General features: G+C 43.3%; 1 protein-coding gene across 18 annotated transcripts in view; it reads right to left on the reverse strand.

Moving 5' to 3' along the window:
• The window catches only part of LOC135546405 (elastin-like), a 92,891-nt gene that overhangs the window by 63,003 nt on the left and 14,858 nt on the right, over window positions 1–15,030 (reverse strand). For all 18 annotated transcript variants that reach the window (XM_064974807.1, XM_064974816.1, XM_064974805.1 and 15 more), the window contains exon 2: window positions 5,303–5,377. In XM_064974807.1, coding sequence (XP_064830879.1) covers window positions 5,303–5,377 — 75 coding nt within the window. The remainder of the gene's footprint in view (window positions 1–5,302; window positions 5,378–15,030) is intronic.

The following is a 15,030-nucleotide window of genomic DNA, read 5'->3' on the forward strand; positions in this document are numbered from 1 at the left end:
GACATCTTCCAACCTCAGAGTGAGGAGTGGAATGCAATGGGTCGGTCGGTGTGGCAACTCACGCTTCCTCACACTGTATTTCACTGTAATTTATGGCCTCAATGATGTTACAGTGAAAACCTACGGTACAGCTACATTATACTTATCCAGAGGGAAATGGTACAGTACAATGGGAAATAGTAAGGTGTGAGAGAGAGAAAAATGACAAGCGATCTTGCGTTTTTGTGTATGACGGTAATGATTATTAAAGATCCACGTATGAGACACACTCTTCGGACCATTCCAAGTCGCCCGGCTCGGCCTGCCCATCATTTAAGACTGGTTTTAAGGCTGGAGGTGTGTGGCTCAACTGCCCTGGAGGTTGTTCATATTTTACATGCTGAACACAAGTGAAACCCAACAGACACGGTCGGCTCTTAGTGGGTTTGGAGAGGGAGAGCAGTGGTGATCGCTGGTTGGTTTATGGTTGAGGTGGAGACTTGCAGTACTGTACACTACAGGCACAGGGCTAATGGTTAAACTGTGGGTTGCAATAATAGACTGTGACCCAACATGTGCCTTTATTTCTTCAGTAAGTAATGCTACAGTAATTTAGTCATACAGGTTTTGTGTTGTGTGCTGGGAAACATGAAAGGTGTATGTTGTATGCTGTACAATACGCTGTATGATCTACACTACATGGCCAAAAGTATGTGGTCACCTGCTTGTCGAACATCTTATTCTAAAATCATGGCCATTAATATGGAGTGGGTCCTCCCTTTGCTGTTATAACAGCCTCCGCTCTTCTGGGAAGGCTTTCCACTAGATGTTGGAACATTGCTGCAGGGATTTACTTTCATTTAGCCTCAAAAGCATTAGTGAGGTTGGCCACTGATGTTGAGCGATTAGGCCTGGCTTGCAGTCAGCGTTCCAATTCATCCCAAAGATGTTTGATGAGGTTGAGGTCAGGGCTCTGTGCAGGTCAATCATATTCTGCCACACCGATCTCGACAAACCTTTTGTGACTCGTTTCAGGAAACTAGGCGTAGGTCGCGCGTCACTACTTTTACAGGAGAGCCATTTGAGCGCAAATTGAAAAAATCAAAATGTTTTTTTTTGCAGTAATGCCTTCTAGAAAATGTGAACTTTCATGTGTCTTAATAACAAACTTGATGCCATCTGTAAATATGAATACAATTGTTAAATTATGAGCCTAGTTGGTTTAGCCACAGAAAAAAAGCAACCTTCCCGCTAGCCATGATTGGCTGAGATAATGATTGGCCATGCCGAGAGATTGAGTTTTGAAATCAGTGGAATTAGAGTATTAGAGCACCTCCTCCCAGCTGCCCACTGCACTGAGGCTAGGTAACACGGTCACCACCGATAAATCCATGATAATCGAAAACTTCAACAAGCATTTCTCAGCGGCTGGCCATGCCTTCCTCCTGGCTACTCCAACCCCGGCCAACAGCTCCGCCCCCCCCTGCAGCTACTCGCCCAAGCCTCTCCAGCTTCTCCTTTACCCAAATCCAGATAGCAGATGTTCTGAAAGAGCTCCAAAACCTGGACCCGTACAAATCAGCTGGGCTTGACAATCTGGACCCTCTATTTCTGAAACTATCCGCCGCCATTGTCGCAACCCCTATTACCAGCCTGTTCAACCTCTCTTTCATATCGTCTGAGATCCCCAAGGACTGGAAAGCTGCCGCGGTCATCCCCCTCTTCAAAGGGGGAGACACCCTGGACCCAAACTGTTACAGACCTATATCCATCCTGCCCTGCTTTTCTAAGGTCTTCGAAAGCCAAGTCAACAAACAGATCACTGACCATCTCGAATCCCACCGTATCTTCTCCGCTGTGCAATCTGGTTTCCGAGCCGGTCACGTTTGCAGCTCAACTACGCTCAAGGTGCTAAACGATATCATAACCGCCATCGATAAAAGACAGTACTGTGCAGCCGTCTTCATCGACCTGGCCAAGGCTTTCAACTCTGTCAATCACCATATTCTCATCGGCAGACTCAATAGCCTCGGTTTTTCTAATGATTGCCTTGCCTGGTTCTCCAACTACTCTGCAGAAAAAGTTCAGTGTGTCAAATCAGAGGGCATGTTGTCCGGTCCTCTGGCAGTCTCTATGGGGGTGCCACAGGGTTCAATTCTCGGGCCGACTCTTTTCTCTGTATATATCAATGATGTTGCTCTTGCTGCGGGCGATTCCCTGATCCACCTCTATGCAGACAACACCATTCTGTATACTTCTGGCCCTTCCTTGGACACTGTGCTATCTAACCTCCAAACGAGCTTCAATACCTTATACCACCCACCACTGCGATCTGTATGCTCTAGTCGGCTGGCCCTCGCTACATATTCGTCGTCAGACCCACTGGCTTCAGGTCATCTACAAGTCCATGCTAGGTAAAGCTCCGCCTTATCTCAGTTCACTGGTCACGATGGCAACACCCACCCGTAGCACGCGCTCCAGCAGGTGTATCTCACTGATCATCCCTAAAGCCAACACCTCATTTGGCCGCCTTTCCTTCCAGTTCTCTGCTGCCCGTGACTGGAACGAATTGCAAAAATCGCTGAAGTTGGAGACTTTTATCTCCCTCACCAACTTTAAACATCTGTTATCTGAGCAGCTAACTGATCGCTGCAGCTGTACATAGTCCATCGGTAAATAGCCCACCCAATTTACCTACCTCATCCCCATACTGTTTTTATTTACAGTATTTACTTTTCTGCTCTTTTGCACATCAATATCTCTACCTGCACATGACCATCTGATCATTTATCACTCCAGTGTTAATCTGCTAAATTGTAATTATTAGCCTACCTCCTCATGCCTTTTGCACACAATGTATATAGACTTTTCCCCCTTTTTTTCTACTGTGTTATTGACTTGTTTATGGTTTACTCCATGTGTAACTCTGTGTTGTTGTCTGTTCACACTGCTATGCTTTATCTTGGCCAGGTCGCAGTTGTAAATGAGAACTTGTTCTCAACTAGCCTACCTGGTTAAATAAAGGTGAAATAAATAAAATAAAATAAAATAGCTAAGGAGATGGAGAAAACACCAGTCTTTGTTACCTGTCTACATTACATCTAGCAAGCTACATTTTCAGATATTACACGTTTCTAATATTGTCAGAAAGTCATTTTTATTTCAAGTTAAAGTGTAATGTTAGCTAGCTAGCTAATGTTAGCTGGATGGCTAGCTAGCTAACATTACATGTATGAGAGTAGAATAACTGACACATTTACGAACACTCAACACCCATTGAATATGGCCTGTGTCTGTAAACGTTGGCAAAAAAACGTAATTAAATTGTTGTCAGCATTACAGTTGCAGTCACCAACGCTCTGGATAACATAAAAACAGCCTAACCAGCTCTGCTAGGGAGAGTAAAATGTTCAGAGTGAGCGGTTCTCTCATTTGTGCCTGGAAGTAGCTAGCAAGCTTGCCAACGTTAGCCAGGTAGCTTGGGTGCTTGACTGCTGTTGTTAGTTCAGAAAGCTTGGATCAACCTTACTCCTCGGCCAGAGAGTCCAGTGTGAGAATCGAGCCGGTTGGTCACATTTTTGTATGGACCTCGCTTTGTCATGCTGAAACAGGAAAGGGCCTTCCCCAAACTGTTGCCATAAAGTTGGAAGCACAGAATCGTCTAGAATGTCATTGTATGCCGTAGAGTTAAGATCTCCCTTCACTGGAACTAAGGGACCTGGCCTGAACCATGAAAAACAGCCCCATACCATTATTCCTCAACTACGAAACATTATAGTTAGCACAATGTATTCGGGCAGGTAGCGTTCTCCTGGCCTCCGCCAAACACAGATTTGTCCGTTGTGCAAAGCTGTCATCAAGGCAAAGGATGGCTACTTTGAATAATCTCAATATTAGGATTTTTTTCAACACTTTTTTGCTTACTACATGATTCCATATGTGTTATTTCATAGTTTTGATGTCTGCACTATTATTTTACAATGTAGAAAATAGTCAACATTTTTTTATTTTTTTTTAACTGTAAGGTGTAGGTGTGTCAAAAACTTTGACTGGTACTGTAAGTTATCCCATACAAGCTTTTGTGCCAAATACATTACCTTGTTACAGGTGTCAAGCCTATGGGCATGTGGTAGCAGTGCATAGGAGAAAAGTGTGAGAAGTGTGCAGAAGGGCATGAGGGAAAGGAATGTGTAGCGGTATGTGTTAATTGTACTGGTCCCCATGGGGATCAGAAATGTCAGGTGCGAGAGGGGCAGGTTGAGGTTTCCAGAGTTAGAATAGTACAGACGTTGTTGTATGCTGAAACAGTGAAGAAGGTAGAGGAAGGTGGGCCAAGGAGAAGGAATCCTGAGAGGAGTGGTATGAGTCGTAGAGCTATACCAGTACAGGGGGATCGGCCAACAAGTCCTACTGTATATTGCATCTGAATCTGAAGTTATTATATATAATTTACCCCTTTTTCTCCCCAATTTCATGGTATCCAATTGTTGTAGTAGCTACCATCTTGTCTCATCGCTACTACTCCCGTATGGGCTCGGGAGAGACGAACGTTGAAAGTCATGCGTCCTCTGATACACAACCCAACCAAGCCGCACTGCTTCTTAACACAGCACGCATCCAACCCGGAAGCCAGCCGCACCAATGTGTTGGAGGAAACACCGTGCATCTGGCAACCTTGGTTAGTGCGCACTGCGCCCAGCCCTCAGCCCTCCACAGGAGTCGCTGGTACCGATGACACAAGGATTTCCCTACCGGCCAAACACTCCCTAAACCGGGCGATGCTAGGCCAATTGTGCGTCACTCCATGGACCTCCCGGTCGCGGCCGTTTACGACAGAGCCTGGGCGCGAACCCAGAGTCTCTGGTGGCACAGCTGGCGCTGCAGTTCAGCGCCCTTAACCACTGCACCTAAAGTTGGATTTTTTAGCGAAACAAGGGGTGATAAGGGATGGAAGACCCACACCTGACATTAGGGACGTCAAAGGAAGGGACAGAAATCATTTCAATCTGAGTGGTGTCAACGGAAGACTGGCTCTGTGGACAACAGTCAACAGCATCTGTTAAGAGAACATTTTTTGCACTCAAACAAATATTGATCAAGGACAACTCTCATCCCTTGCCATTATCTCCATCGTGACCGAGAGATTTTTAAAACTGAGGGTCAACAGTCAACTCCCAAGTCACTGATGTCTTTAACCAGAAGGATAGAAGTCAGATGGGTGGGCCTCCGGCCTCAGACCTCACCGGACGTCACTGTACTTTATATAAAGAGACATGCTGTGTAATGTGTTGCGCTGTGCAGGCGTAGGTAGCTAATATGTTACCTGGGTAGAGACCAGCACCTGGTCCAGATCCTCCTGCTCCTGGTCTGACTCCAGCACCAGCCGGCACATACACACCTGGAGAGACAGACAGGTAACATACCTGTTCAGGGACAACTCTGTATGACTTCACAACACTAACCTAACGGTCCAACATCTAGACTGCAATCCATAGTTTTTAAATGACTATATTCCAAACCTCAGCCATGACCAATACTCTAACTTACGTACCCACAGCCTAACCCTCAACCCATTGTACAGCTAACCACTCACTCCTTATTCAAAGTAATCTTGAATCTAGACAACCAAAAATCTAGTCTCGCAGCCTTAAATGGCTGCCTTATGTGTAGAAGGAACCCAACCGAAACAAGAAGAAACCACTAGTTGTTCTGGGACGACTAACCACACAGCTCTTCTCTGTGAGCGGTGAGCTCAGGCCTCAATTATAACATTATATATTTGAAAGAAAAACCTGGTTTGTATCACCTCAAAACGGTGTAGTGTAGAAGCTGAGGACCTTAAAATGATGTAGATTATATTTAATGACTTTTACATGTGTTGTTGTTGAAGATTAATTCATTTAAGCCACATGTCAAAGGCCCTCATGTTTTTATTTAAGCAGAATATGATGTGAATGTAGGCAGTGCATTGGTATGTAGTCCACTAGGTCCAGTTATTAAGTAGTTAAGTCAAATATTACAAGTTATTACAAGGTATTTCTGTCAGTTGAAATTTGGCAGTATAGTGAATACATGAAGACAGCCCTTTTCTGGTCATGTTCAGTTGAGCAAATGGGGGAAGCAGGAGGGGAAAAAACCTGTGGGTATGCTGTTGGTGCATAGAGGGAGATTTAGCCATGGTTTTACGTAACATGCTGTGACGTTGTAAAAAGTTTACTGCCACCATTGCCACATCAATGATCTTTCTCTCTCTCAGCCCCTAGGAGGAGTTTAGCATGTGAGACGACAGTGTTACTCAACAAGGTAATCAGCAAGAATGTTTGTCTGCTACAGGCTACAGGATTCGGAAATATACTGTAAGAACCCCTTAACTGTAAGGTGGGAAGAAGGGAGAGAGAGGGAAGAAGAAAGGGAGAGAGGTGTGTGTGTTAGAGAAGGAGAGCGAGGTATGAGAGAGAGAGCGAGAGACAGAGAGAGAGCGAGAGACAGAGAGAGAGAGAGTAATAAAAAGGGGGAAACTTATGGCATCCCCCAGCCAAAGCAAACCATGAAGGAATGGAACAAAGCACTCGAATAAGTCAGCTCATGCAGTCGTGTTTCTGGTGGAAAGTTAACATAAACTGTGAAAATCTACACTGGAGCACAACACCGCGCCTGCTGAAGCCCACACTGAGTCACTCATTTGGAGAGAAAGGTTAGCGAGGACAACAGAGTCAGTCATATTCACATAAATCACCCAAATTGCACACCAAAATCTGATTAGCAGAGAGGGAAAATATTTTGTCTATCTGGTCTGTTTTCATTTAACTGAAAATTTATTCTCAATAAAACTCAGTACATGCCAGCAGGGATTTGAATGGTTGTGCTACGGAGCTAGAATTTTGAACATGGTTTTTATGACGTTGCATGTTGTTTTAAAAACACAATGTTTAGGAGTGTAAATAGGGGTCGGTTTGAGTGAATATTTATTTGAAAGAGAGTGGCAGCTGTGTCCTTGGAAAACAAATGAGCTCACAGCTGAATCGGTCCAAGACAGATCAGAGAGAGGATGCTCTCTAGTCTAACTGCTCTTAATTGAGATGGTGAGGGAGTTGGATGATGGGAAGAAGAGGCGATTGGGTTTCCTTACTGTTTGGACTTGTGGTCTTAATGGCTGGCTGAGTCGTAAGAACTTGCTAAACACACAAGGCTCAAGGCTCCAAAGGAAAAACAATTCACATGGCTGAACATTCAGAGAGGGCTGTCAAGGGCAAAGCATTACACTCTTAGAAAAAAAGGTTCTCCCATCTTCTTTGCAGATCCTCTCAAACTCTGCTGCACAGCTATTTTCAGGTCTCTCCATGTTCGATCGGGTTCAAGTCCGGGCTCTGGCTGGGCCTCAAGGACATTCAGAGACTTGTCACGAAGCCACTCCCTCATTGTCTTGGCTGCCCAAGAGGGCTGTCATGTGCCTTTTACTGAGAAGTGGCTTCCGTCTGGCCACTCTACCATAAATGCCTGATTGGTGGAGTGCTGCAGAGATGTTTGTCCTTCTGGAAGGTTCTCCCATCTCCACAGATGAACTCTAGAGCTCTGTCAAAGGGAATATAGGGTTCTTGGTCACCTCCCTGACCAAGGTCTTTCTCCTCTGATTATCCAGTTTGGCCGGGCGGCCAGCTCTCGGAGGAGTCTTGGTGTTTCCAAACTTCTTCCATTCCATATATAGACAGGTGCGTGCCATTCCAAATCATGTCCAACCGATTGAATTTACCACAGGAAGACTCCAATCAAGTTGTAGAAACATCTCAAGGTTGATCAATGGAAACAGGATGCACCTGAGCTCAATTTTGAGTCTCATAGCAAAGGGTCTGAATAATTATGTAAATAAGGTATTTCTGTTTTTATTTTATTTTTAATAGATTTTTAATTTGAAAAACCTGTTTTCGTTTTGTCTTTTTGGGGTATTGTGTGTAGATTGATGAGGATTTTTATTGATTTAATCCATTTTAGGTTGTAACGTAATAAAATGTGGAAATAGTCAACGGGTCTGAATACTTTCCGAAGGCACTGTACTGTATGTGTGAATGTGCAAGTCAGTGGATTGATTTGTGTGTGTGTGTTCTTAAATGTGTGTATGCTTGCTTGTGTCTGTCCACTCCAGGCCATTTCACTACATGAGTGTGTGGTTGTGTTCCACCTCATCCCTCAGCTCAGTTAATGCCATGACATGCCAGCTCCATGGCAGAGCCCCCAGGTAGTGTCCTGTACTTTACCCGCAGGGTGGAATGATTATTTGCCATTTCAACCTGACCTGCCAGACCTGCATTTCACAATCAAAGGGAGGATTTCCTGTCCCAGGGATGAAAGGGAGGGCAGATGGAGTGAATGTAATTTCTGCTCCAATTTTCCGCTGGCCAGAAGCCCGTCCTATCATAACTACTGTACTGTAGCTACCACACCATACTACTGGGCAGGGCAGAACCCAGTAAGGGGCACTGGGTTCACAAGAACCAACCCAATTGGGTACTAATTGACCTCAGCTAAGAAATGTTAACTATGCTGACCTAAAGTATGAAGTCATTGGTTTCTTATCGCTCATCTTAATGTCTAGCTCAAACTCTAAGTGTTCTCTAAGAATGATTTGGTCATGGGAGTCTTTTGGAATGCATGTGATTGGAAGTCATACCGGAGGCAAAGGAGACTGGCAGAATTAACCTGCAGTAATATAAGTAACCAGTAACCTGATTTAATCCCATATAGAATGTAAAGTAGTTTCTATCTGGTATTCACCGTGAACATAACATGCCATTTCCTGCATTAGCAATCTATATAGTTTATAAGTCAAACATCTGAGAAATTTTTGCACACGATTACATGGTTTCCCATGAAATGGATCTGGCTTCCTCTGAGGCACTGGAACAAACATCTTATTTAGTCTACGATGTTGAACCATGTTTTGGCATCCTCCATTAGACAATAACATTGCTCCGATTGTTTTGAGTTCAAGTTGAATGGGCTCGTTTTGTCCACGAGACTTAAGCTAACAGATTTAGCCCCATGGGGCATATCCGCGCTATGTTTAGTTTACAGTTTGCGTATCAGCCAGAGGAATAAGCACTGACATGTTTACCGACCATTAGCTGGCCATGAATTTTATTAAAGCCAGACCAAACAAATCCAAAACTAGAGATCCGAATACAAATGAAAACCTATTTTAAAAGCCTCTATGTCTGATGGTCTGTTCATTGAAACCCTATAGAGGCCTATAAGGGCCCGAGTTTATTGCAAAGTTGTAGAGCAAAAAATGACTTCTAATGACTGGATGGCAAACAAATTAGTGATTTAATAGAACTTGTTTTCCAATCCAGAGCATGCCTAATTTATCCATGGTCATTGATGTTTTTTCCAATAATAACTGACGAGAGATATTTTCTTTAAAGGCACAGTAAAGGACATGAGTGTTTACGTCAATTAAGAGAAAGCTGGTGACTAATATAGTCACTTTCAAGACCTTGTGCTTTGGGTGTCTAATAATTGTTCCTTTTTACAGGATAATGAAACGCCTGGAAGTTTATGGAGCACATGTGCACACAGTCGCACGCGTGAACACACTTAGCTAATTGCTAGCATTCTCCGCCCCTTGTTAAAAGCTTAGTGAACCATTACTCTCCCGTCTCCATCCTCTGGCACTGAGAGCTTTCACAGATCTTTAGGCTAAGCCTGAACTAGTATCTGGGCAGAAGGAGGAGATGAGGAATATGACTAGTCTCCTCTCTAGCCGAGTTAGCTTCCATTCATTTTCCCTTCAGACAGCTCTGCAAGCGTTATAATGTCAAAATAAGATTGTTACTTACCAAATATGGAGTTTCGCTGAGCAACTAACATAATTTACTGCCGTCACCCCCGGAATGTAACTTATTTTGTACATAATGTTTCTGCCACCGTCTCTTATGACCAAAAAGAGCTCCTGAATATCAGGACAGCGATTACTCACCTCGTACTGGATGAAGATTTTTTCTTTAATGAGTTGGATGCGAAGGATTTACTTCAGACACCCGTCAAGGCCCAAATCCTGTCATTGTATGAAGAAGAGACAGAGATATCGGGGACGTAGGTTGGGGTGCCTTGTAAGGATCTGGCGGCGAGTGGGTAATCTGCCTCTACCATCAGTCCTATTAGCCAACGTGCAATCAGTGGATAACAAAATGGATGAGCTCTGATCAAGGCTATCCTACCAATGGGACATTCAAAACTGTAATATCTTATGTTTCACTGAGTCGTGGCCGAACAACGACATGGATAACATACAGCTGGCTGGGATTTCGGTGCATCGGCAAGACAGAACAGCTGCCTCTGGTAAGACACGGGGTGGCGGTCTGTGTCTATTTGTAAATAACAACTGGTGCACAAAATATAATATTAAGGAAGTCTCAAGGTTTGCTCGACTGAGGTAGAGTATCTCATGATAAGCTGTAGACCACACTATTTACCAAGAGCGTTTTCATCTACACTGCTGTTCAAAAGTTTGGGGTCACATAGAAATGTCCTTGTTTTCCAAGAAGACATACATGAAATGAGTTGCAAAATGAATAAGAAATATAGTCAAGATGTTGACAATGTTATAAATAATGATTTTTAATTGAAATAATAATTTTGCCCTTCAAATTTCGCTTTTGACAAAGAATCCTCCACTTGCAGCAATTACAGCCTTGCAGACCTTTGGCATTCTAGTTGTCAATTTGTTTAAAATCTGAAGAGGTTTTACCCCATGCTTCCTGAAGCACCTCCCAATAGTTGGATTGGCTTGATGGGCACTTCTTACGTACCATACGGTCAAGCTGCTCCCACAACAGCTCAATAGAGTTGAGATGTGGTGACTGTGGTGACCACTCCATTATAGACAGAATACCAGCTGATTGCTTCTTCCTTAAATAGTTCTTGCATAGTTTGGAGCTGTGCTTTGTGTCATCCTGTTGTACGAGGAAATTGGCTCCAATTAAGCACCAGCCACAGGGTATGGCATGGCGTTGCAAAATGGAGTGATAGCCTTCCTTCTTCAAGATCCCTTTTACCCTGTACAAATCTCCCACTTTCTACCACTAAAGCACCCCCAGACCATCACATTGCCTTCACCATGCTTCACAGATGGCATCAAGCACTCCTCCAGCATCTTTTCATTTTTTCTGCGTCTCACGAATGTTCTTCTTTGTGATCCGAACACCTCAAACTTAGATTTGTCTATCCATAACACTTTTTTCCAATCTTCTTCTGTCCAATGTCTGTGTTATTTTGCACATATTAATCTCTTATTTTATTGGCCAGTCTGAGATATGGCTTTTTCTTTGCAACTCTGCCTAGAAGGCTAGCATCCCGTTGATGTTGAGACTGGTGTTTTGCGGTTACTACTTAATGAAGCTGCCAGTTGAGGACTTGTGAGATGTCTGTTTGTCAAACTAGACCCTCTACTGCACTTGTCCTCTTGCTCAGTTGTGCACCGGAGCCTCCCACTCCTCTTTCTATTCTGGTTAGAGACAGTTTGCTCTGTTCTGTGAAGGGAGTAGTACACAGCGTTGTACGAGATCTTCAGTTTCTTGGTAATTTCTCTCATGGAATAGCCTTCATTTCTCAGAACAAGAAAAGACTGACGAGTTTCAGAAGAAGGTTCTTTGTTTCTGGCCATTTTTAGCCTGTAATCGAACCCACAAAGGCTGATGCTCCAGATACTCAACCAGTCTAAAGAAAGCCAGTTTTATTGTATCTTTAATCAGCACAACAATTTTCAGCTGCGCTAACATAATTGCAAAAGGGTTTTCTATGATCAATTAGCCTTTTAAAATGATACACTTGGATTAGCTAACACAACATGCCATTGGAACACACACGAGGGATGGTCGCTGATAATGGACATCTGTATGCCTATGTAGATATTCCATTAAAAATCATCTGTTTCCTGCTAAAATAGTCATTTACACCATTAACAATGTCTACACTGATCAAATTTATGTTATTTTAATGGACAAAAAATAGCTTTTCTTTCAAAAACCACACCATTTCTAAGTGACCCCAAACTTAAGAATGGAACGTTAACATTTTTATAGCTGTCTATTTACCACCACAAACCCGAAGCTAGCACTAAGACCGCACTCAACGAGTTCTATAAGGCCATAAGCGGAGGCGACACTCCTAGGGAGACTTAACTCAGTTTGAAATCATTTCTACCAGGATGTTGCATGTGTAACCAGAGGACAAAACCTTTAGACCACCTTTACTCCACACACAGACACACGTACAAATCTCTCCCTCGCCATTAATTTGGCTAATCTGACCATAATTCTATCCTCCTGATTCCTGCTTACAAGCAAAAACTAAAGCAGGAAGTACCAGTGCTCGCCCAATACGGAAGTGGTCAGATGATGCAGATGCTAAGCTACAGGAATGTTTTGCTAGCACAGACCGGAATATATTCAGGGATTCTTCGAATGGCATTGTGGAGTACACCACATCAGTCACTGTCTTCATACAATGTGCATTGATGATGTTGTCTCCACAGTGACCGTGCGTACCCCAACCAGAAGCCATGGATTACAGGCAACATCCGCACCGAGCTAAAGGGTAGAGCTGCCTCTTTCAAGGAGCGAGACACTAACCCGGATGCTTATAAGAAATCCCGCTATGGTCTCTGACGAACCATCAAACATGCAAAGTGTCAATACAGGATTAAGATTGAATCATACCACACCGACTCCGACGCTCGTCGGATGTGGCAGGGCTTGCAAACTATTTTGTATTACAAAAGGAAGCACAGCCGCGATCTGCCCAGTGACACGAGCCTACCAGACAAGCTAAACTACTTCTATGCTCACTTGGAGGCAAGCAACACTAAAGCATGCATGAGAGCATCAGCTGCCCAGGACGACTGTGTGATCACGGACTTCCTGACATGCCGCCCCAGGTGGTAAGGGTAGATAACAACACATCTGCCACGCTGATCTTCAACACAGGGGCCTTTCAGGGGTGCATGCTCAGTCCCCTCCTGTACTCCCTGTTCACCCATGACTGCTTGGCCAAGCACGATTCCAACACCATCATTAATTTTTCCGACGACACAACAATGGTAGGCCTGATCACCGACAACAATGAGACAGCCTATAGGGAGGAGGTCAGAGACCTGGCATTGTGGCGCCAGGATAACAACCTCTCCCTCAACATGTTCTAGACAAAGGAGATGATTGTGGACTACAGGAAAAGAGCTACAAGTAAAGAGGGCACGACAACACCTATTACCCCTCTGGAGACTGAAAAGATTTGGCATGGGTCCTCAGATCCTCAAAAATTTCTACAGCTGCACCATCGAGATCATCCTGACTGGTTCCGTCACCGCCTGGTATGGCAACTGCTCGGCCTTCAACTGCAAGGCACTACAGAGGGTAATGCGTATGGCCCAGTACATCACTGAGGTCAAGCTTCCTGCCATCCAGGACCTCTATACCAGGCTGAGTCAGAGGAAGGGCCTAAAAATTGCCAAAGACTCCAGTCACCCTAGTCATAGACTGTTCTCTCTGCTACCGCACGGCAAGCGGTACCGGATCGCCAAGTCTAGGTCCGAAAACCTTCTTAACAGCTTCTACTCCCAAGCCATAAAACTCTTGAACAGCTTGTTAAATGGATTTGATTTGATTTTTATTGTCAAAGTATAATTATGTTTTTAGATTTAAAAAAAACTAATTAATAAAAAATGAAAAGCTGAAATGTCTTGAGTCAGTAAGTATTCAACCCCTTTGCTATGGCAAGCCTAAATAAGGTCAGGAGTAAAACTTTACTTAACAAGTCACATAATAATTTGCATGGACTCACTCTGTGTGCAATAATAGTTGCTAAGATGATTTTTGAATGACTACCTCATCTCTCTACCCCACACATACAATTATCTGTAAGGTTCCTCAGTCAAGCAGTGAATTCCAAACACAGATTTAACCACAAAGACCAAGGAGGTTTTCCAATGCCTCACAAGGGAAGAGCACCTGCATCCTGCTTGCAATAAGGCACTAAAGTAAAACTGCATAAAATTGGGCAAAGAAATTAACTTTATGTCCTGAATACAAAGCTTTATGTTTGGGGAAAAATCAGAACAACATATCTCTGAGTACCACTCGTCATTATTTCAAGCATGGTGGTGTCTGCATCATGTTATGGGTATGCTTGTCATCGGCAATGACTAGCGAGTATTTTGTAGGGATAAAATAAACGGAATAAGCTAAGCACAGTAAAAATACTAGATGAAAACCTGCTTCAGTCTGCTTTTCAACAGACACTGGGAGACAAATTCACCTTTCAGCAGGACAATAACCTAAAACACAAGGCCAAATATACACTGGAGTTGCTTACCAAGATGACATTGAATGTTCCTAAGTGGCCTAGTTACAGTTTTGACTTATATTGTATAGAAAATATATGGCAAGACCTGAAAATGGTTGTCTAGCAAGGATCAACAACCAACTTGACAGAGGTTGAGGAGTTTTAAGAAGAATAATGTGAAAATAATGTGTGATCCAGATGTGCAAAGCTCTTAGAGACTTACTCAGAAAGACTCACAGCTATATTCACTGCCAAAGGAGTTTCTAACATGTATTGACTCAGGGGTGTGAATACTTAAAATAAATAAGATATTTCTGTATTCCATTTTCAATAAATTATGGGGTATTGTATGTAGATGGGTGACACTTTTTTGTATTTAATCCATTTTGAAATCAGGCTGTAACACAGCATTTATGGAATAAGTCAAGGAGTATGAATAGTTTCTGAAGGCACGGTATATAACCGAGAAAAAAAACAGTTTGTTTGTGAATTAAATCAATGACACAATGAATGATGTAATGATTACCTTAATTCAATCAATCAATCAATCAAATGTATTTATAAAGTCCTTTTTACATCAGCAGGTGTCACAAAGTGCTGTACAGAAACACAGCCTACAACCCCAAACAGCAAGCAATGCTGATTTAGTCCATGTGTAATAATTATTTGAGTATTCCACAGCAAGGATCATACTGGCTGGCGTATGTTCTTCTAATC

The sequence above is a fragment of the Oncorhynchus masou genome, chromosome 9 (assembly GCF_036934945.1).
Source record: "Oncorhynchus masou masou isolate Uvic2021 chromosome 9, UVic_Omas_1.1, whole genome shotgun sequence".
NCBI lineage: Eukaryota > Metazoa > Chordata > Actinopteri > Salmoniformes > Salmonidae > Oncorhynchus > Oncorhynchus masou.